The following is a 23,808-nucleotide window of genomic DNA, read 5'->3' as shown; positions in this document are numbered from 1 at the left end:
CTAAAGCAGAAGAGAGGAGAGAGAAACAGGGTAAACCTACTAAAGCAGAAGAGAGGAGAGAGAAACAGGGTAAACCTACTAAAGCAGAAGAGAGGAGAGAGAAACAGGGTAAACCTACTAAAGCAGAAGAGAGGAGAGGGAAACAGGGTAAACCTACTAAAGCAGAAGAGAAGAGAGAGAAACAGGGTAAACCTACTAAAGCAGAAGAGAGGAGAGAGAAACAGGGTAAACATACTAAAGCAGAAGAGAGGAGAGAGAAACAGGGTAAACCTACTAAAGCAGAGGAGAGGAGAGGGAAACAGGGTAAACCTACTAAAGCAGAAGAGAGGAGAGAGAAACAGGGTAAACCTACTAAAGCAGAAGAGAGGAGAGAGAAACAGGGTAAACCTACTAAAGCAGAGGAGAGGAGAGAGAAACAGGGTAAACCTACTAAAGCAGAAGAGAGGAGAGAGAAACAGGGTAAACCTACTAAAGCAGAAGAGAGGAGAGAGAAACAGGGTAAACCTACTAAAGCAGAAGAGAGGAGAGAGAAACAGGGTAAACCTACTAAAGCAGAAGAGAGGAGAGAGAAACAGGGTAAACCTACTAAAGCAGAAGAGAGGAGAGAGAAACAGGGTAAACCTACTAAAGCAGAAGAGAGGAGAGAGAAACAGGGTAAACCTACTTTTCCCGTAACCGGTTGACCTCCCTCTTCAAGTCCTCGTCCTCAAACTCAGAGTCGTTATCAGAGCTCATGTAGGAGTTGTTGAGGCTGGGCAGGGAGCTCTGTTTGTCCTCTGGGCTGAAGAGCATGGTGGCCGAGCCAGGATCAGTACTGGGCCCGTTAGCCTGGGAAGCGGGTGGCTGCTCGAACACAGCCTCGGCTGCCTCATCCTGGGCTCGGCTCACTGAGAAGCGGCCCACCCTGGCATCCGCTGCGTTGGTGGTGACCTGGAAGCGGCCAACGGTGGTGGGCTGAGGGGAGGCGGTCCGGTGGGGGAGGGAGGGCAGGCCGTCCACAACATCTCCCCCACCAGTCTTACCGCCACGCAGAGGGGAGGAGATATTGTGCAGTGTGTTCTCCGGGCTGGAGAGAGACGAGGAGGAAGAGGAGGTGGAGGAGGATTTTGTGGGGCTCCCTCCCTCGATTTTGTGGGGACCCTGGTCTGCAGCCACAGAGACCTTGGGAGGGGACAAGTGATAGAGATTATGAAAAGACAGAATTTAAAAGACCCAGATCAGCCATAAGGACCATCACTACAATCATAGAAAACTATTCTGAAGAGAGATGGATGAAGAACAGAGAGACTGCAGACTATGACCACCATGCAGACAGCGCTGGAATATTCCAATCAGGTAAATAGAGCTGGAAAAGGTACAGGTAGAATTCCATACCTGGAATCGTCCCAGTTGGAATCCTCCAGCAATAGGCGTCGTGATTGGTTCCCCTTCCAGCAAGAAAGGCACTGAAACGACCAATGAGACATCATCACGTTACAATGCAACAGTCGGCAAAACATCCCAAAAGAAAAGGAGACACACTAACAGGTAGCACGACCATTTCAAAATGGAGTAAGGATAGATGTTGAAGTACACACCTGGCTGGCCACCTGCAGGCATCCCAGTGAGGGAGGACTATGGTACAGGGGGGAGAACACAGTGTGACTGTCCTGTCTAGAGTCACACCAACAAACATTCCACATACCACCACATGAGCTGTACAGGAGCATGACAGTGATAGCAGTATTAGACAGAGCAGAATAATAACAATAACGACTACAAAACACAGATTAGAAGAAATAGTATTAATTTACTTTTTCAAGGTCAAAAACGTAAAACTTAATCTGACATTTCAACAACTAATAAATACATTGTCATTCCTCCAGGCCTGAAGGGGCATGTGTGTGTGGTTATGGTACCTGTGTGGTGACACAGCTGACAGAGACAGTCTCTGGGCTCAGGGCCCTCCTCAGCTGGGCATCCAGGTCTTCCAGAGGCTGCTGGGACTAGTGGGCAACAAGCCGTTTATAGATGTTAGTCAAACAGACAGCAACACATCCTAACACGATAACACACTCAGAACACATCAAACTAATTGGTCACTAGACATGAATTAGTGTTGAATTTCATCTTGCAAATTGTTATGATTTCTGTGAATCACAGCAAAAGTGTATCTTACATTTGAAAGACAGAAAGATTTAGGTAAAATCCTTGACTGGGTCAAAAACTGGCTTCCAGGTGAAGTTCAAAATCAATATATTAAAGGAACATTTCCCCTTTTCTCAACTTCATATTCCTCATCTCCAGCACCACCCCAAAATGGCACATTTCTGTAGTCAGAAAGATCGTTTCCAGTGACATCAACCAATTAGTACACACAATTAATTGGCAATACTTCCTCATAATTGGTTAAAAATCACATGATGCCGACCAATGACGTCACTGGAAACATTTATCTTCCTACAAAAAATAGAAACGTGACATTTTTACATATGTTGATGTTGGGGTGGTGCTGGAGATGATGAACATGAAGCTGAAAATGTTACAAATATCCCTTTAAAGAATTTCACATCAGAATCATTAGAGCCACAGGAGGCAGATGCAGTCGCTTTCTCAAGATCCAATCCCCCAGACCAGAGCAGAGAGCTTTGAACGGAAAATTACACACCATCCTTACAGATGAAAGAAAATAATGAACCCTCTTCCTTACAAAGAACAATGCTCTGGTTTGCTTGGTTTGTTCTATTTTTAAATGTGAACGTTCACGCTGTGGACAACACTGTCTGACTGGGTATAAACGAAACTGTAATCTCCACTAGCCTGGGGGAGTCTGTCTTCTCGTCTTTCCTATTTATTCCCTAGTTGATTTAGTTTATGAAAGAATGCGCTGTGGGAGAGAAACACTCTGTCTGAATGTAATATTTTGCTTGGCGAGTCTTCTCTTTCTTCATGGAAGAAATATCGAGTCTTCTCTTTCTTCAAGATTAAAATATTGTGCTGACAAAAACCACAATGACAAATGAAGATGAGTGATGTTGATCCACCCCAGCCTCCCTAACGGGTATGTCTGGAGAAAGACAGAGGGAGGAGAGAGAGAGAGAGAGAGAGAGAGAGAGGAAGCAGAAAGACAGAGGGGAGAGAGAGAGAGAGAGAGGAAGCAGAAAGACAGAGGGAGGAGAGAGAGAGAGAGAGAGGAAGCAGAAAGACAGAGGGAGGAGAGAGAGGAATGAGAAAGACAGGGAGAGAGAGGAAGGAGAAAGACAGAGGGAGGAGAGAGAGAGGACGCAGAAAGACAGAGGGAGGAGAGAGAGGAATGAGAAAGACAGGGAGAGAGAGGAAGGAGAAAGACAGAGTGAGAGAGGGGGGGTGAGAGAGAGTCAAAGAAAGAATGGGATAGAGGTGCAGGAGAAAGAGAGAGACAAGAGACACATACTTCGACAGAGCGAGAGAGAGAGAGAAGAGAAAACAGAGGAACAGAGGAGAATAATGAGAGTCACAGGTCATCATGCTGCTCCTCCAACACAGAGAGAACCAGAGATGTCTTCTTCAGACACTGAACAGATTTAGCCTGATCTGATCTTCATGCTTCGCTACTTTTTACACAGAAGACAAATAAAGATGGGAGGAGGGAGATGGAGGGATGAAAGAGAGAGAGCGAGAGAGAGGTACAGATAGAGGGATGGATGGAGGGATCTTAACATCACTTAGGGGAGAAAGAGAGAGACGGGGGGTGCAGATAGAGGGATGGATGGAGGATCAAAATGGCAGTCAGGAGAAAGAGGGAAAGGCACCTGAGTTAGACAGGGTCCTGGGAAGGGTGCCATGTGGTCTGAGGGAGGAGGGGGGCCAGCCTGAGCCTGATCTGAGCCCACAGGCAACACCTAATAAACAGAGGGATGAAGAGAGGGATGAAACAGAGAGAAGGCACTTTATCATAGAGGAGAGATAGAAAAACATAATGCACTGCAGCCACATGCAGCTGGAAGGCAAAAGATTCTACCTGCAGCTCTGACACTGACTGGGACTATGGACACTAGACAATAAACAAAGACTGTAGTGTTACTTAAACAATAAGGCCCGAGGAGGTGTGGTATATGGCCAATATACCAAGCCTAAGGACTATTCTTAAGCATGACGCAACGTGGAGTGCCTGGATACAGCCGTTAGCCGTGGTATATTGGCCATATAGCACCTTTGGGCTCCTGAGTGGTGCAGGTCGTGATACATCCTGGATTCTAACCAGGGTGTCTGTAGTGACGCCTCAAGCACTGAGATGCAGTGACTTAGACCGCTGCATCACTCAGGAACCCCAGGTCAGACATCTACCAGTACTCAAGGTCAGACATCTACCAGTACTCAAGGTCAGACATCTACTTGCAAAGTAGATAAAATGCCAGATGCAGTAGTCGTGTATTACTTTGTAGTTGCAATGTTAACATCTCATCTAGAAGCTGTTAACCATTAACATATCTCATCTAGAAGCCGTTAACCATTAACATATCTCATCTAGAAGCCGTTAACCATTAACATATCTCATCTAGAAGCCGTTAACCATTAACATATCTCATCTAGAAGCTGTTAACCATTAACATATCTCATCTAGAAGCCGTTAACCATTAACATATCTCATCTAGAAGCTGTTAACCATTAACATATCTCATCTAGAAGCTGTTAACCATTAACATATCTCATCTAGAAGCTGTTAACCATTAACATATCTCATCTAGAAGCCGTTAACCATTAACACATCTCATCTAGAAGCCGTTATCCATTAACATATCTCATCTAGAAGCCGTTAACCATTAACACATCTCATCTAGAAGCCGTTAACCATTAACATATCTCATCTAGAAGCCGTTAACCATGAACATATCTCATCTAGAAGCTGTTAACCATTAACATATCTCATCTAGAAGCTGTTAACCATTAACATATCCCATCTAGAAGCTGTTAACCATTAACATATCTCATCTAGAAGCTGTTAAACATTAACATATCTCATCTAGAAGCTGTTAACCATTAACATATCCCATCTAGAAGCTGTTAACTATTAACATATCCCATCTAGAAGCCGTTAACCATTAACATATCTCATCTAGTAACCATTAACATATCGCATCTAGAAGCCGTAACTATTAACATATCCCATCTAGAAGCCGTTAACCATTAACATATCCCATCTAGAAGCCGATAACCATTAACATATCCCATCTAGAAGCCGTTAACCATTAACATATCCCATCTAGAAGCTGTTAACCATTAACATATCTCATCTAGAAGCCGTTAACCATTAACATATCCCATCTAGAAGCCGTTAACCATTAACATATCCCATCTAGAAGCTGTTAACCATTAACATATCCCATCTAGAAGCTGTTAACCATTAACATATCCCATCTAGAAGCTGTTAACCATTAACATATCCCATCTAGAAGCTGTTAACCATTAACATATCCCATCTAGAAGCCGTTAACCATTAACATATCCCATCTAGAAGCCGTTAGCCTTTAACATCTCATCTAGAAACTGTTAACTATTAACATATCCCACCTAGAAGCCGTTAACCATTAACATATCCCATCTAGAAGCTGTTAACCATTAACATATCTCATCTAGAAGCTGTGTTTGACACCATAACTACAGTGGAGGGTTTTAACAACTATATGGTGTGCTACCTGATATCTAGGGGGGATGGACACAGCATAGAATAGAGTTGTTGGCATGCAACAGAAAGCACAGCAAATGTTCATTCAACAAAATGTTAGGAGACAAAAGCAGTTGATCAAGGAGGTTAACAGGCTGTTAAAGGTGGAGTTGGCACAATCACGTCAATCATTTGATTTGATTTATTTAACTAGGCAATAACTGTGTATGTCAACTATGTAATAATGATGTATAATTCTCCAAAAGATTACAAATACAAAATTACACAAACTTACCTTACACAGAGGTGTCATAAAAATCTTAAATGGTTGTTAACATACTGTATGTGTTATAAACAGTGCTCTTCAAGCCACATCTAATAAGCTAGCCTCCACATCCATGCTGACTGACTCACCGGTAACCTAGACAGAGGTGCTTTGGCAGGGGTAGTCTGGGTGTAGGTGGAAGGGGTCCCAGCCTGCCCCGGGGTGGTGAGGGGGGTCCCAGAGACATGCCCTGGTCCTGAGGAGGCCAGGGGGAGGCTGGAGGGTGGCAGGGGGGTGCCTGTGGAGCTGGGGGTGGATGAGGGGCCGGTTGGGGAAGAAGTTCCCGGGACACCAGTGCCTCCGGCTGGGTCGACAGAGCCATCGGCCTGGGTGGTTCCACCGCCACCCAAGTCCATGAAGAGGGAGCGAAGCTTCTTATCCAGGGTGTGGATGTCATCGATGCCCAGGGCCGCCTCACACTCCCCACACTGGGCGTGGGTCTGGTTGGGCATTGTAGCGGGCTGGGGCTGGGTGTGCACCAGGGTGGGCTGGACCACGGGGATGGTGGTGGTGACGGGCTGTAAGGTAGGGACCGTGGCCCCTGGGGCTAGAGAAGCTACAGGCGAGGAGGAAGAAGGGAGCTCTGCACTGGGGTTAGCAATGGAGGGGGCTAGCAGGGGGCCTTGGATAGCTGTGGTGGGGACTACGGTAGCGGTGAGCTGGGGGATAGCAGTGGAAGGGACAGGGAGTTGCTCTGAGCTTCCTCCACCTCCGCTACCACTGCTACAGCTGCTGACCAGGGGGGCCGTGGCGGAATGACAAAGGACTGTCGTGGGTATGGAGGTGGTGGGACCACCAGGGATGGAGCCTGGGCCAGAGGTCTGGGGGAAGGAGGCTGAGGTGGACAGGGTAGTTGTGTTGGGGAGGGTGGGAAGGACAGCAGGGGCTGGGGGAGACACAGAGGTGGATGGGGCAGGGATTGGGGCTGTAACACTAGGTATGGAGGAGACCACGGGTTGGGTCACCGGCAGGGTGAGAGGGGCCTGGGAAAGGAGAGGCTGGAGCTGGGTGGGGATGGGGGCGGTGGCCTGGTGGATGGTTGCAGGTGGAGAGGTGGAGGCTGGAGGGGAGATGGAGACTGAGGGGGGAGGGGAGGTCACAGAGGCCTCAGACAGAACCTGAGCATGGGGGAGATGAGCAGAGGCTATAGGAGCAGTGGAGAAGACTGGGATGGTGGTGGCTGCAGCAGGGACCAGGACAGGCAGGGAGGCTATGTGGATGGAGGGAGGAGCGGTGCTGGGTCCTGGGTCGTACTGGTCCTGATTCTGTCTCATCTCTGAAAAGGCCTTCTGCAGGCTGACCGCTGAGGCCGACTGGGACAGACCCTGACCTGCAGCTACAGCACGGGCAGCTGGGGAGAGAGAAAATGAGGGAGAGATGGGCAGGGAAACAGAGAGAGTGATAGAAAGAGATGTGTCAACACCAAACCCCATCACTAAGTAAAACAGTGATGTTAGCCATCACCTTTAAATCAGGCCATACACCACAGATGGGACACTGTAACTGAACTACTGTTACATAGCAACTAGACATTCATAAACATGTGATGTTTTTATTATTAACTTTACAATACATCAACATTTAGTCAGTCACAAGATCAGATGATCCCGGTTTTCAGAAACATGAAAATGTTATTACATTTGGATGCTGAATGCATTAACTTGTTGACTAATAAGATAACTTATTGGTAGGCTGTCACTGTGTGTGTGTGTGCATTCATGTGTGTGTGTGTGTGTGTGTGTGTGTGTGTGTGCGCGCGCGCGCATGCTAAACTCACCGTTAAAGGACTGTGAATGTTGTCTCAGTAGGGCAGAGCCTGTAGCCACTGAGTCAGCAAAGAACTGGTCCTTGAGTCTAGACTCAGGCACGGGGCTGACTATAAACCTCCTGCCTGCAGAGTGGACCACCTGGGCTGCACAGAGAGGGATACCTGGAGATAGACAGAAATGGTAGGGTCACACATAGGGTTAATGCAAAATGGGTGCCTCTATTGAATTCAATACATTTACATTTCTAGCGAGGGAAAGTTCTATAATTCATGGTACAACAAATTGGACTACAGATGGAAAAATCTCATGCAAAACATGTCTGTCATTTTTTTTGTAGGGTACCAATTCCCTGTGAGGACATTGTGTTGGTTGTTTTACCTGGCAACGGTTCAGATGTAGCAGGGATCTGTTGCTGCTGGAGGTCACTAACTATCTGGGAAACAATCTGTGACACAAGATGCAGTCAGAGTCTGATACAGTACAACACCCTATTACAATGATCCATGATGAAGTTACTTCAGCCAATGTACCTGGTATAGAAGGGATAACAATGATGCTCTTTCACAGCAACAACATGGAGGGAAAATGAATGGAGAGATGTCACTCTACCTGGGTGTTTCCATCTTTCTCCAGACCCTTCTCGTCCGCCATCTCGATGACCTCACGGACCTGCTCGATGAACGACTCCCTCTCGCTCTCCAGTATAAAAAGACTGGTGACCTGTAGTCACACACCAGGAAAGAACAGCCCTCTCAATCACAGTCCTCATTCTTCTCAGCATCTGATGGTTGGATTGATTCATCATTTCAGAATGGATTAATCAAAGTCAAAACACCCGGAAAGTCTGGTGAAATAAAGCCTTTTCATTACTATCAGATAAACTCTCTGGACATGCCTGAGACAAATACCATCAGGGAACATCACAACAAGGTTGGGATTCTGGGCTACTGCAATCAGAGAGGGGAAACGGCTCAATAATGAGAGAGAGATAGAGGGGGAAGGGAGGGAGACCGCGAGAGAGAGAGAGACAGCGAGAGAGAGATAGAGGGGGGAGGGAGGGAGACAGCGAGAGAGAGAGACAGCGAGAGAGAGAAAAGAGGAGGAAGGGAGGGAGACCGTGAGAGAGAGAGAGACAGCGAGAGAGAAAAGAGGAGGAAGGGAGGGAGACCGCGAGAGAGAGAGACAGCGAGAGAGAAAAGAGGAGGGAGGGAGTGTGCTCGTAATCTTTTCTGTAGTTACCATAATCTGTGCTATTTCCTCTGGGTTATCTCCGTCCAGATCAAACTTAAAAGTCACCATCTTTCTGTTGTGCGTTTCCAACTGGCACTCAGCTACCCTGTCGCCCATGTTGGATATCTGGAACAAACAAAGGAACAGAGGCCAGAATAAGATGTGGATGAAATGAAAAGATGAAAGAGAGCAGCTCTTCAGATTTATCGACAGAAATCCCACGGCCTGTTTGAATGGCTCTGTGTCGGTCTGTCTAATCAGTAGGGCCTAAACGATGCTGTGTCAGGGAACTCAAACAGGCAGGTATCAGTACAGGGAGTTACACACCAGAGACAAACATTCATCACATGCTGTATGCTCCAATTAGAGAACACTTTCCAAGAAAATAAAGCTTATTGAACTGAATGAAAAACAATCTCAGCTGGTGGGAGACAAGAGCACCGAGCCCAATGCAACGGCTTGGGCAATTAAAAAGGTTATGTAAATCAAAGTTTATAATAGGTAGGCCTATAATATATAAACCAAAATAACAGGCTTATTACAGGTGCTAAACACACGAATGAAAAATAATGTTTCATGTAGTATATATCGGTCATTTCCCCTGGGCTGACTCTTACATTTAGTACATTCAACTTTGCTTTGCCAATCTTGTCGGTGCGAGAGCGACTCCGTACGGAGCGCCGCTGGTGTCGCTTGATGGAGCGCCCCTCTTGTCTGCCTCCATCATTTCCATCGCTCAGACCGGACGCCACGTCAGAGTGACCGCTGAGTGGGACACACAAACACCGTTCAAATTCATGATCTGAAGAATGAGAGCGAGACCATAGGCCCAACAACCATGACTAATTATAAAATTAGAGATATCTTTCCCATCTCTTCTAAATCTCGATTTGTATATCTTTACCATCAGTTAAACATGTATCTTACCTCTCCATGGACAAGGGCACTTGTGGTGGTTGTAACTGTGACTGTTCCAATGACAAAGGCTGAGGAGCAGTCTGAGAGGGCTGGAACACACAGTACAGGAGAACAAAGGGTCAGAGAACTGTGTGAAACATGTTTTACAATAAAGAGAGTGCAAAGTAGTGTGGTCTTTGGAGATGAAAGGCTTCAGAAGGTATTGAGGTTAAAAAGAGAGGCAGAATATGAGACTTAAAAGCATGTGAGAGCAGCAGTATAAAGAAATATGAGTCGGCTCCCTTGTAGGTGTGAAAGTACTAACCCCACCACAACAAAATATTTGACAGCATCTATGTCCAGAATGTTTCATCCACATCTAGCTACTTGTAACCATAAAATATATGACTAGACACATCCACAACGTCACACAACCAACTCAGGACTCATTTAAATACCAAACATGCAGTCAAGGAAACACGCAAACCAGCTATGGTCAAAGAACTACTCTCCATCATCCATACGACCAGGCAGGGGGGACATGACGAAGGGGGTTTGGCTGACCACAGGTACCTGGGGCTGGGCATCTCCTGGCGGCTCTGGGGAGGTGCTGGCTACGCTGATGACGGGCACCACAACGACCAGCGGCTGAGTAGGCATCATTTGGGGCGGCATAGGGGAGGCCGGTGGCGCCGGCGGTGGATGAGTCACCAGAGTGGGTACGGATACAGAACCAGGTAGAGGATGAGCCCCAGGAGGCAGAGGTAAGGCTGCAGCTGCTATAGGGCTCTGTGGGGACACCAGGGCCCCTTGGGCTGCAGCTGCAGTAACCGGGACCGAGGGCTGATTGAAGGCCATCTGTGCCACAGAGACAAGCCCCACTGAGGAGGGAGGTGGAGCCATACTGCAAGGCTGGGGGCGGGAGGAGGAGAGCAAGGGCGGGTCAGGTCAGGTTAGGACTGGCTAGGGTAACGAAGGGTCATGGGAACTAGGTTGGAGTGGGCGGATTATGGATGATAGAAATAGTAAGTCTACTTCTATGGGATGGATATTATGTTGGTGGTTGACTAAAGGGTGACTGAAGGAACAAAACTCAAGGGGATAAGAGTGTGTATGGTGGGTGTGACAGAATTTAACACTGTGTATACAACCACTAAACAAACAAAGTCAACACACAAAGCCACGCACCACAACAACATGCGACCAAACACGATGTTTCTCACAAATGGCATGAAACTGGATGTCATATGTCAAACCAAAGGTTCAACTGGTTCAACTGCACTGTGAGAACAAAGCAGTGTTAAGGTGTGGACAGGACACCTTATGAGGCTCTCTCCACTCAGTGGTACAACACGCCTGCGGTGACATCATGCTGTTGGTCACTAACATGGACTCTAATGGAACAGCCATGGTCATCCATTAGACTTCAATTCACATTTATCAACAAACACAGACGACACTGAAGGACAGATACTTTTCTACTGGGGCCCAAACAACAACAACACAAGAGATACTGAGTGAGGACAGCTGATACTAATGGAAATGGACACACATATATATTCACACACATAAACACGTTCTACCACCCTAGTGGGGACCAGCACTATAATAACAGCATAGTGAGTGGTACCTGGACCAGAGCTAGCTATAATAACAGCACAGTGAGTGGTACCTGGACCAGAGCTAGCTATAACAACAGCATAGTGAGTGGTACCTGGACCAGAGCTAGCTATAATAACAGCACAGTGAGTGGTACCTGGACCAGAGCTAGCTATAATAACAGCACAGTGAGTGGTACCTGGACCAGAGCTAGCTATAATAACAGCACAGTGAGAGGTACCTGGACCAGAGCTAGCTATAATAACAGCACAGTGAGTGGTACCTGGACCAGAGCTAGCTATAACAACAGTACAGTGAGTGGTACCTGGACCAGAGCTAGCTATAATAACAGCACAGTGAGTGGTACCTGGACCAGAGCTAGCTATAATAACAGCAGAGTGGTACCTGGACCAGAGCTAGCTATAACAACAGCATATTGAGTGGTACCTGGACCAGAGCTAGCTATAATAACAGCACAGTGAGTGGTACCTGGACCAGAGCTAGCTATAATAACAGCACAGTGAGTGGTACCTGGACCAGAGCTAGCTATAACAACAGCCCAGTGAGTGGTACCTGGACCAGAGCTAGCTATAACAACAGCAGAGTGGTACCTGGACCAGAGCTAGCTATAACAACAGCCCAGTGAGTGGTACCTGGACCAGAGCTAGCTATAATAACAGCACAGTGAGTGGTACCTGGACCAGAGCTAGCTATAATAACAGCACAGTGAGTGGTACCTGGACCAGAGCTAGCTATAATAACAGCACAGTGAGTGGTACCTGGACCAGAGCTAGCTATAACAACAGCCCAGTGAGTGGTACCTGGACCAGAGCTAGCTATAATAACAGCACAGTGAGTGGTACCTGGACCAGAGCTAGCTATAATAACAGCACAGTGAGTGGTACCTGGACCAGAGCTAGCTATAACAACAGCATAGTGAGTGGTACCTGGACCAGAGCTAGCTATAATAACAGCACAGTGAGTGGTACCTGGACCAGAGCTAGCTGGTGTGCCTGGTAGAGATAGTAGAGCTGTTCTAAGCTGGGTGAAGGGGACATAAGAGAAGCGCCCAGCTCACTAGCACACAGCTGAAGACCACCAACCATGCATACAGACAAACCAGGCAGACCAGACAGACCAGGGAAGGCAGGCCAGGGCAGGCAGATAGGCCAGGCCAGGGCAGGCAGGTAGGCCAGGGCAGGCAGACCAAGCAGCATGTCATAGAAGTGTAGTGAGTGAATGAAAGAGTGAGAAAGTCAATGGAATAAAAACAGAAAGAAAGCAAGGATGGAAAACTGAAGTAAGAAATGTGAATGTTAAAAAGCGTTAACAAGAAACAAAACAGATTATACTCCATAGAAAGAGAATATCAGTATTATTTAAAAGAGATGGTTGTGTAATACTTACCACAGTGGACATGAGTTAGTCAAAGACGTTGTAGTACTGACTGAATCGGTTTCATAAGGGTTTGGTTTATTTTAACATTGGCTTTTGTGAGTGTTTGGTTTATTTTTGGCAAAGTTGTTGGACGTTGAAGGCGATGGAAGTTCATGTTTGTACCCCTAATGTAGTAAAGCATCACTATAACTAATACCTCTATTCATATGCCTATGACTGAGAAAAGTAAACTTCTAATCACATAACCAATGGCCCTGAAGGTTTTCCATCGATTGCTGAATAATTGATGGAGGTTTGGGTTTGTGTTACTGACTTGGATCAGACCAACTCTGACAGGCCTTCAGTGGACCCATCCATGGATTTAGGTAAACACACTGGCCTTCAGTGGACCCATCCATGGGTTTAGGTAAACACACTGGCCTTCAGTGGACCCATCCATGGGTTTAGGTAAACACACTGGCCTTCAGTGGACCCATCCATGGGTTTAGGTAAACACACTGGCCTTCAGTGGACCCATCCATGGGTTTAGGTAAACACACTGGCCTTCAGTGGACCCATCCATGGGTTTAGGTAAACACACTGGCCTTCAGTGGACCCATCCATGGGTTTAGGTAAACACACTGGCCTTCAGTGGACCCATCCATGGGTTTAGGTAAACACACTGGCCTTCAGTGGACCCATCCATGGGTTTAGGTAAACACACTGGCCTTCAGTGGACCCATCCATGGGTTTAGGTAAACACACTGGCCTTCAGTGGACCCATCCATGGGTTTAGGTAAACACACTGGCCTTCAGTGGACCCATCCATGGGTTTAGGTAAACACACTGGCCTTCAGTGGACCCATCCATGGGTTTAGGTAAACACACTGGCCTTCAGTGGACCCATCCATGGGTTTAGGTAAACACACTGGCCTTCAGTGGACCCATCCATGGGTTTAGGTAAACACACTGGCCTTCAGTGGACCCATCCATGGGTTTAGGTAAACATACTGGCTCAGGGGGCTGTGCTAAACTCAGCAAAAAAATAAATGTCCCGTCAACTGCGTTTATTTTTCAGAAAACTTGTCGTTCTCCACTAACATCAAGGCGGTGACCCGATCCTGTAGGTTCATGCTCTACAACATTCGCAGAGTACGACCCTGCCTCACACAGGAAGCGGCGCAGGTCCTAATCCAGGCACTTGTCATCTCCCGTCTGGATTACTGCAACTCGCTGTTGGCTGGGCTCCCTGCCTGTGCCATTAAACCCCTACAACTCATCCAGAACGCCGCAGCCCGTCTGGTGTTCAACCTTCCCAAGTTCTCTCACGTCACCCCACTCCTCCGCTCTCTCCACTGGCTTCCAGTTGAAGCTCGCATCCGCTACAAGACCATGGTGCTTGCCTACGGAGCTTTGAGGGGAACGGCACCTCCGTACCTTCAGGCTCTGATCAGTCCCTACACCCAAACAAGGGCACTGCGTTCATCCACCTCTGGCCTGCTCGCCTCCCTACCTCTGAGGAAGCACAGTTCCCGCTCAGCCCAGTCAAAACTGTTCGCTGCTCTGGCACCCCAATGGTGGAACAAGCTCCCTCACGACGCCAGGACAGCGGAGTCAATCACCACCTTCCGGAGACACCTGAAACCCCACCTCTTCAAGGAATACCTAGGATAGCATAAAGTAATCCTTCTAACCCCCCCCCCCCCTTAAAAGATTTAGATGCACTATTGTAAAGTGGTTGTTCCACTGGATATCATAAGGTGAATGCACCAATTTGTAAGTCGCTCTGGATAAGAGCGTCTGCTAAATGACTTAAATGTAAATGTAAATATTTGTATGAACATAAGATTCAACAACTGAGACATAAACTGAACAAGTTCCACAGACTCATGACTAACAGAAATTGAGTAATGTGTCCCTGAACAAAGGGGGGTCAAAATCAAAAGTAACAGTCAGTATCTGGTGTGGCCACCAGCTGCATTAAGTACTGCAGTGCATCTCCTCATGGACTGCACCAGATTTGCCAGTTCTTGCTGTGAGATGTTACCCCACTCTTCCACCAAGGCACCTGCAAGTTCCTGGACCTAACCCTCACCCTCCGATCCAACAGGTCCCAGACATGCTCAATGGGATTGAGATCCACTGACATTCCTGTCTTGCAGGAAATTACAAACAGAACGAGCAGTATGGTTGGTGGCATTGTCATGCTGGAGGGTCATGTCAGGATGAGCCTGCAGGAAGGGTACCACATGAGGGAGGAGGTCTTCCCTGTAACACACAGCGTTGAGATTGCCTGCAATGACAACAAGCTCAGTCCGATGCTGCTGTGACACACCGCCCCAGACCATGATGGACCCTCCACCTCCAAATCGATCCCGCTCCAGAGTACAGGCCTCGGTGTAACGCTCATTCCTTCGAGGATAAATGCGAATCCGACCTTCACCCCTGGTGAGACAAAACTGCGACTCGTCAGTGAAGAGCACTTTTTGCCAGTCCTGTCTGGTCCAGCGACAGTGGGTTTGTGCCCATAGGCGACGTTGTTGCCGGTGATGTTTGGTGAGGACCTTCCTTACAACAGGCCTACAAGCCCTCATTCCAGCCTCTCTCAGCCTAATGCGGACCGTCTGAGCACTGATGGAGGGATTGTGCATTCCTGGTGTAACTCGGGCAGTTGTTGTTGCCATCCTGTACCTGTCCCGCAGGTGTGATGTTCGGATGTACCGATCCTGTGCAGGTGTTGTTACACGTGGTCTGCCACTGCGAGGACGATCAGCTGTCGGTCCTGTCTCCCTGTAGCGCTGTCTTAGGCATCTCACAGTACGGACATTACAATTTATTGCCCTGGCCACATCTGCAGTCTTCATGCCTCCTTACAGAATGCCTAATGCATATTCATGCAGATGAGCAGGGACCCTGGGCATCTTTCCTTTGGTGTTTTTCAGAGTCAGTAGAAAGGCCTCTTTAGTGTTCTAAGTTCTCATAACTGTGACCTTAACTGCCTACCGTCTGTAGGTTCATTGAACAAGCATGGGAAACAGTGTTGAAACCCTTTACAATGAAGATCTGTGAAGTTATTTTTACAAATTATCTTTGAAAAACAGGGTCCTGAAAAAGGGACGTTTCTTTTTTTGCTGAGTTTATATGTGGGCTTGTGTAAAATGTGTCTGTATGAATGCATACAGTATCTGACAGAATATGAATACATGAGTCTGTTACCTGTTTGTTTTTGGGGACCCTCACTCTAACTTGATTAAGGTGTGTGTGTGTGTGTGTGTGTGATATGAAATGTGTGCACAGCGTGTGGTTAAGTGCCAGTATTTGCATGTGCACTCTGTGTATGTGTGTGTGTGTTGGTTCCTTACCTGTGTGGGCTGTGGTCCAGGGGGTAGCTGGGTCTGAGAGGGGCTCTGTACCACAGTGCTGCCTGCCTGCTGCTGCTGGGGCTGAGAGACCATGGGCTGGGAGGTGGGGGGGAGAGAGGCCTGCAGGGGGGTCTGGAGGAGAGAGAGAAACAGTCAACTCATGACTAGACGTACACAGCAAAGTTAAAAGGGACAGTTCACTAAGTTTGTCAGATGTTTTTGACCTCAAAAGTCTAATGTTGAGATGAGTCTATGCCCCACACCAGCCTCAATCCCACGGATGGAAAAGATAAGCACAATAATTTAAAATAAAAATATCTGCAAACTTTGAATGAACTGTCTCTTTAAGACCATATGCGTACTTGACACATATCAGTAGAGCTTCATAGCAAAAAACACCCCCATTATCTCACTGTAATTAAACAGTTGAACCTATCAATCAAATCTAGTTATGCTACAATTTGATGCTATAATTTGATGCTACAATTTGCCTTGGGGGCAAACATTGCCATCGATTCAAAAACATTTCTCTGGCGTTCGGCCAACTTACCTTGTGACTTGATGAAAAGCAAATGACACACATACTGCACAGGCTTAACCTACAGCTCATATTTTTAACATATTCTATAGGCAAGGGTGAAGGGAAGCCGGAACGGTCCAGTACAGAGTACCGGCAAAAGAAAGTTGGGGTACGCCATACCGTTAAAACGTGAGTCTATCACAACAGTTAAAACATAGTGTGACAACCCTACAGTTTTCTTGGAATCTATCCATCATGTCAGTCACATTAGAAATGAGCCGATAGACTCCAAAATGTGGAGTGGTTCGAGGATAACACTGGCATTTTAATAAGGAAGAGATCAGTGGCCGAGACCACGACGCGGGTGGACAGCAGAGTAAGCATCAAATTCAGGCAACAAGACTTTTGTTGGCCAAATTATGACAATCAATCACCGAATGTCATTCATAACACTTTCCGGTGTCCGGTAAGTCTCTTTGCTTTTATCAAACGGTATGGATGCCGGAATGATCTTAGAGTGGAGTAGCCTGATAGTTAGAACAGCAACTAAAGTATGGACACTGAATGTAGAATTAAGTGTTCCTCTGAGTAAAATTTCAACCAAATGTTAATTTTGTTTCAGGAAGAGGAGTGATGTTTAGGGAACTGTTGTTTAGCCTAAACGTACAATTTCTTTCAGCGACATAAAAGCTGACAGTATTTCGTTTTCAACCACATAAAATACCCATCCAAGACAAACTGAAATACTATCAGAAACATGTTGGATCTTTTTCCCAGCTTCTAATTTCTCTGGATAAGAGCGTCTGCTAAATGACTAAAATGTAAATGTAAATTTAGAAACCGGTCAAACTGATGTCATTTGGAAATCTCCGTTGGTCCCTAAATGTCCTCGCTGCGCGTGAGTAGCGGAAATAAAAGGAACAACTTTACCGATGTCAACTACTGTAGATTGTTGATGATGCATTGATCATTCTATCGCTGTATTGTATTATTCTGGTGAGCGTGGCTTTATTTCATATTCTGGAAGAGCATCAAGTAATGACAAGAGAAGCTGCATGTATCTAATTACAGACACAAGTTGACTAACAAATAACCTACCAAATGTCGGAAATTATAAGCAGAAAATATGTAAATGAGGTCTATTTTTTTCTCCCCTGAGTAACATAGCCTAAATGAGCCTTTTCAAGTAACTGTTTGACAATCAGATGAAAACATCATGACTGGCTGTGTTAATGCCACATTAAAAAGGCAGGCTAATACATTTGAAAAGTTAAACGACAAATCAATACTATTAGTCCCATAGAGATGTTATATGTCCTTCTATGACTAGGCCCATAGAGATGCTATATGTCCTTCTATGACTAGGCCCATAGAGATGCTATATGTCCTTCTATGATTAGTCCCATAGAGATGCTATATGTCCTTCTATGATTAGGCCCATAGAGATGCTATATGTCCTTCTATGATTAGTCCCATAGAGATGCTATATGTCCTATGATTAGGCCCATAGAGATGCTATATGTCCTTCTATGATTAGGCCCATAGAGATGCTATATGTCCTTCTATGATTAGTCCCATAGAGATGCTATATGTCCTTCTATGACTAGGCCCATAGAGATGCTATATGTCCTTCTATGATTAGTCCCATAGAGATGCTATATGTCCTTCTATGATTAGTCCCATAGAGATGCTATATGTCTTTCTATGACTAGGCCCATAGAGATGCTATATGTCCTTCTATGATTAGTCCCATAGAGATGCTATATGTCCTTCTATGACTAGGCCCATAGAGATGCTATATGTCCTTCTATGATTAGTCCCATAGAGATGCTATATGTCCTTCTATGATTAGGCCCATAGAGATGCTATATGTCCTATGACTAGGCCCATAGAGATGCTATATGTCCTTCTATGATTAGGCCCATAGAGATGCTATATGTCCTTCTATGATTAGGCCCATAGAGATGCTATATGTCCTATGACTAGGCCCATAGAAATGCTATATGTCCTATGACTAGTCCCATAGAGATGCTATATGTCCTTCTATGATTAGTCCCATAGAGATGCTATATGTCCTTCTATGACTAGGCCCATAGAGATGCTATATGTCCTTGTATGATTAGGCCCATAGAGATGCTATATGTCCTTCTATGACTAGGCCCATAGAGATGCTATATGTCCTTCTATGATTAGGCCCATAAAAAACAAGTGCGTACCCACACACAGGAGGCCTCTGTACCAGGAAGACATTACATTACTTTCACCCCTGCTATACTGTAGGCAAATATACATCACAGCCATTTCACTTACAGTTCTGTTTGTTCGTGAGACAGCAGGAAATTAAATGTTGGATTGGAGAAAAGGGAAAAGCCACAAGACCCAAGAGATAAAGCAGACAGTGCGTGCGTGTGCGAGAGAGGTGCTCATATCAAAGTTGAATGTGTTGTTTGTCTACCTGCGGAGGGAGCGCTGTGACGTAGTAACCTCCATGCTAAAAGAGACAGACAACACAGTGTGAGAGAGAGAGAGGCACCACAGGGGCCGGGCCACGCCACAGCTTTCACACCACATAGGAGAGAATACTGTTCTCAAGATTAAAAACAGACAGACCAATCAAAACAAAAACACCGTCTGGCTGCCATGACGATGCATCTGTACTCTGAACACAACAGGAGAGGGAGGATTGGTGTGGAGGATGTGTACAAGTTGGCGCTTTTCTACACAAGGGATTGGGACGTCCTCATAGAGGCCTGAGGAGAGAGGGGGCCTTACCTGTTGGTGGGCGACGGGGACTGGCTGGGAGTTGGGGGCCTTACCTGTTGGTGGGCGACGGGGACTGGCTGGGAGTTGGGGGCCAGAGGGTGTCCAGTGTTGGGCTGGGAGGTTGGGATCTGTTGCACCTGCTTCAATAGGATAGAGAGATAGGTGAAGAGATGGAGAGACAATATGGAGGGAGATAGAAATATGGACAAGAGAGAAAACAAAACGTAAATTAAGATCTATTTGTGACTTTTGGACATACTGCACAGTACTGTATTGTAGCCTGAGCTTTGGCTCACTGTACAGCACAGTACTGTATTCTAGCCTGAGCTTTGGCTCACTGTACAGCACTGTACTGTATTCTAGCCTGAGCTTTGGCTCACTGTACAGCACTGTACTGTATTCTAGCCTGAGCTTTGGCTCACTTTACTGTACATACATACATACATACATACATACATACATACATACATACATACATACATACATACATACATAAAGTGTCCCCTCTCTGACTCTCCAGAGAATCTCCAAGACTCCTTGTGTATGCATGTGCAACTCACATCCACAGGTGTACATAACAGGTAACAAAATCCACTGCTGGGTCAGTTGGGGGGAGTGAGTAGGCTTCATGCACGAGGTAGGGCTAATAGATGATTCATTACATTGTGAATGTTATTGCTCAACAGAGCACATAGAAGAAACAGGTTGTCTCCTTTAAATATATTTAGAAAAACCTGTTTTTTTGTTGTTGTTGCTGGTTGATTGACACCTTTTACATTCCATGTAATGATTGCATTTAGCTTCTGAACCAACCCTAAGAAGTACCCTTAGAAGGCTGCAGACAAGTATACTTGTTCCCAAGCTCAGCTCAACCACTCACTAGAGAGTGAGCTCACACAAGTATAGTTGCACCAGGCTGACCACCTACCTTGCCATCCCCTGTTCTCAGGACGTTACCACTGAAAACAAGAGGCTTTAGGAGCAGAAAGCATTACGTAGGAAGAAGTACAGATGAAAATAAAACAATAAATAAAATGACAAAATAAATCAAGAAAAAGAAGCGAGAAAAAAAGAGCGCTGCTCAGAGCAAAAGATGAGGCTGCGGGATGGCTGATAATGTCAGCATTCTAAGGGTTAATGGATGAATTCTGACCCGAGTGTAAAGTCTTCCTATTGGTCACTAGCTGATTATATGGCACATGACGTGCTGCAACACCTCCAATAGAACTGGGATTGGTGTCCTTGGCAACAGATAATAAATGATAGAAATACCGTTTTAACCATTTCCAGCCAACTAGACAGAGCTACTGTACAAACTGTTAAAATTAAATTAAATAATTTGAAAATATAGTTGAAAAATTAAAGAAAAATTTTTACGATGTAAATAATGTAAGCTTCAAGTGAACAGTTAAACCGGTCTAAACCCCCTGTTTGTTGTATGTTTCTGTGTGTTGGATCATACAAATCCTCAAAGCCATGTGGCAACAAGTGTGTGATTATTACTCACAACAAGAATGACCCCATTCCCATACAGTAGTGTCTTGACAAATTGGTGTTTTTGAATATTAAATAAGGCCCAATTCGACTTTGGATTTGTATGTACAATATGCAGTTCTACCTCACTGTATACCAATACAAACACACATTTATCCATATAATTACATATGAACATACATACAAAATCTTACTTACTCTAAGAGACCAATACATATAATTCCATAGGTGATAAGAGAACATACCATCAACAGAACTAGGGGATTTAAACAGCAGGTTTCTAAGTGTTTCCTGACCCTTGAGTGTAGGCAGTCATGGCTGGAAAGGGTTAAAACCACAACCACGAAACAAAATGAATCATGTAAGTGATACAGACAGGGTTGGTGTGGAGGGTAGACGGCTGAGGGTTGCTATCCAATAAGAGAGTGATGGTCTAAGTACCAGCCCAGGGTTTCCCTGCATGCCCAGAGGAAACTCGTGGTACGAGAGGTCGGGTTGGACATTCGTCTGTCGGGCCCAGCTGGTGTGTAGTACGTTAACGTGAGAGGACTGACGCCCAGGGGACTCGGAGGGAGGCACAAACAGAAAGGTCTGCTGGCTGGGGGGGTGGCCCACTCCCTGGCCCTCTGCAGTGGCGTCCCTCCCCCCAGCCTCCGCCCCGTAGAAGGTGTGTGGGATGGACTGGGCGGCCGAGGCGGCCCCGAACTGGGGCGGAGGAGAGTGGAAATCTCCACAGTCAGAGGAGGCCATGGAGTCACTGGAAGGTTCCGGGCTGCAGTCCTTCTGGCCCTGGTGCAGTAGCAGGCTCCCGGGAGGGAGAGGCATCTCAGGGCTGACGTAGCTGTAGAGTTCCTCAGTGACTGGCTGCAGGCGGCTGTAGGTCCCAGACCCCCCTGACTGTCCTCCTGGTCCCCCCTGCTCCTCCAGGTTGAGGTCCATGGAGCCGCGGCGAGCCCTGTACAGTCTAGAGGCCAGCACGCCAGAGTCGGCCCCAGCGGCGGCCGCTGCAGTAGCCATGTTTTGGACGTGGAACTCGAACACGCTGCCTTGCGGGGGCTCCATGACTGGGGGAGCGGACTGGGGGAAGGAGGCGGAGTGCTGCAGCTGGTACCCATCGGTAGTACCCGAGGCCTGCGGGCTCAAGGTGCTCATGGGTGGCAGCTGAGGGATGGGGCTGTGGCGCATGTGACTCTGCATGTGGGGGTGGTAGGTCTGGGCGTAGGCCGGCTGTGGAGGGTCGTACACGGCCAGGCTGGCGGCTGCCGCGGCCTGCATCTGCTGGTGGAAGCTGATCTGGTTGATCTGGTGAGCAGTCATGGGGTAGCCCCCATAGGCCATGGCCTCGAAGTGATCCAACAACGCTGCCTGGTTCAGACTCAGTCTCCGCACAGCCTCCACCACCTCCTCCTGCTGCTGCTGCTGCTCCGCCCTCACGTCCTTGTACCCGTACAGAGGGTCCTGGAGGGACTGCCCTTGGAGGTGCTGGTGCATGGGCTCTCCTAATGACCCCAGCCTCGGAGCACTGTAGCCGGGCACCATGAAGAGGGACGAGGGATCCACTCCCAGGTGCCCATCCACTCCTCCTCCTCCACCCATGCCCAGCCCCTCCATCCCTGGGTGGTAGGGGTGCAGACTGCTGGCGTAGCGGGGGTAGGCAGGCTGGAAGTGGCGCGTATGGGCCTCCAAGATAGACGTGCTCTTGCGGCGTTGGGTGTTGTAGGCCTTGGAGGGAGGGCAGGCAGGCGGCGGCGAGAAGGAGACGGGGCGCTCCAGGATGGAGGGGAGAAAGAGAGGCGGCGTGGGGTCCAGAAGGCCTGCTGAGGCCCAGACTCCTCCTCCACTGCTGTACTGGTGAGTCACAGACTGCGGCTGAAGTGACATAAGATTATAGATAGATGCATCATCTTCATGAGAGAGAGAAGCACCGTTATATACTGTAGTATTCAGAGAGATACAAAGAGAGAAGAGGGTGAAGAGGTATATCAAAAGAGAACAAGAGAGATAGCAGTGCTAAACATTTCTGCTAATTCATTAATCCCTGCAACGGATAAAGAAAGTCAAGAATCTAGCAAAGAAACCAATGAAGAACTTAACCAAAAGATGAGGGTACAGACAGACAGTATAATAGCTTCTAGGTATGAAATTAAATGCAGATGTGGCAAAGATGGCTTCCTTTAAGGTCAACAGACTGCTGCTACTGTGACATTAAACGGTTAACTATAAACTGCACCTTACATACAAAACTATCTAGCATGATGATGATGTAAGTCATTACATTATATTACATGATGTGTATTTTGGGGGGTTTAAACCTTTGAAGCTGACAGTGAATGATGTTCATGCTAATTGAAATTGTACCTGCTGCTTAATGAAGACTTTAGTGGATTCCTGGATAAAACAGGTGACCACACCAACTACTGTACATAGATCTGACTGAATGTACTCTACTCAATAGTTCAATCTAGTTTAGTCTACATCTCATATTGTGTCTTGTGACTCCAGTAAAATGGGCTGAGATGACAAACTAAAGTGTTGTTTGAGTTGTTGTTCATTTTGGGGAAGTGTAGCATAGCTAGCAGTCTGACCAGTCTCACTAGGAGAGTAAGGGAAGTGTAGTGTAGCTAGCAGTCTGACCAGTCTCACTAGGAGAGTAAGGGAAGTGTAGTGTAGCTAGCAGTCTGACCAGTCTCACTAGGAGGGAAGTGTAGTGTAGCTAGCAGTCTGACCAGTCTCACTAGGAGGGAAGTGTAGCGTAGCTAGCAGTCTGACCAGTCTCACTAGGAGGGAAGGGAAGTGTAGCGTAGCTAGCAGTCTGACCAGTCTCACTAGGAGGGAAGGGAAGTGTAGTG

The 23,808-nt window shown here is 46.8% G+C and overlaps 1 protein-coding gene across 4 annotated transcripts in view; it reads right to left on the bottom strand.

Moving 5' to 3' along the window:
• Positions 1 to 23,808, bottom strand: part of wnk1b (WNK lysine deficient protein kinase 1b) — a 77,532-nt gene that overhangs the window by 23,201 nt on the left and 30,523 nt on the right. For 3 of the 4 annotated variants that reach the window (XM_029747190.1, XM_029747191.1, XM_029747192.1), the window contains 17 exons: positions 21,401 to 22,828; positions 19,519 to 19,605; positions 19,158 to 19,193; positions 16,183 to 16,314; positions 10,418 to 10,756; positions 9,875 to 9,954; positions 9,565 to 9,712; positions 8,957 to 9,073; positions 8,327 to 8,437; positions 8,096 to 8,162; positions 7,726 to 7,878; positions 6,038 to 7,299; positions 3,771 to 3,860; positions 1,899 to 1,985; positions 1,578 to 1,614; positions 1,375 to 1,445; positions 665 to 1,161 (listed from right to left, as the gene is read on the bottom strand). In XM_029747190.1, coding sequence (XP_029603050.1) covers positions 665 to 1,161; positions 1,375 to 1,445; positions 1,578 to 1,614; positions 1,899 to 1,985; positions 3,771 to 3,860; positions 6,038 to 7,299; positions 7,726 to 7,878; positions 8,096 to 8,162; positions 8,327 to 8,437; positions 8,957 to 9,073; positions 9,565 to 9,712; positions 9,875 to 9,954; positions 10,418 to 10,756; positions 16,183 to 16,314; positions 19,158 to 19,193; positions 19,519 to 19,605; positions 21,401 to 22,828 — 4,742 coding nt within the window. The remainder of the gene's footprint in view (positions 1 to 664; positions 1,162 to 1,374; positions 1,446 to 1,577; positions 1,615 to 1,898; positions 1,986 to 3,770; positions 3,861 to 6,037; positions 7,300 to 7,725; positions 7,879 to 8,095; positions 8,163 to 8,326; positions 8,438 to 8,956; positions 9,074 to 9,564; positions 9,713 to 9,874; positions 9,955 to 10,417; positions 10,757 to 16,182; positions 16,315 to 19,157; positions 19,194 to 19,518; positions 19,606 to 21,400; positions 22,829 to 23,808) is intronic. The other variant, XM_029747193.1, reaches the window with a different exon arrangement.

Source organism: Salmo trutta, unplaced genomic scaffold (assembly GCF_901001165.1).
Source record: "Salmo trutta unplaced genomic scaffold, fSalTru1.1, whole genome shotgun sequence".
Taxonomy (NCBI): Eukaryota; Metazoa; Chordata; class Actinopteri; order Salmoniformes; family Salmonidae; genus Salmo; species Salmo trutta.
This window is presented reverse-complemented; position numbering and strand designations above follow the sequence as displayed.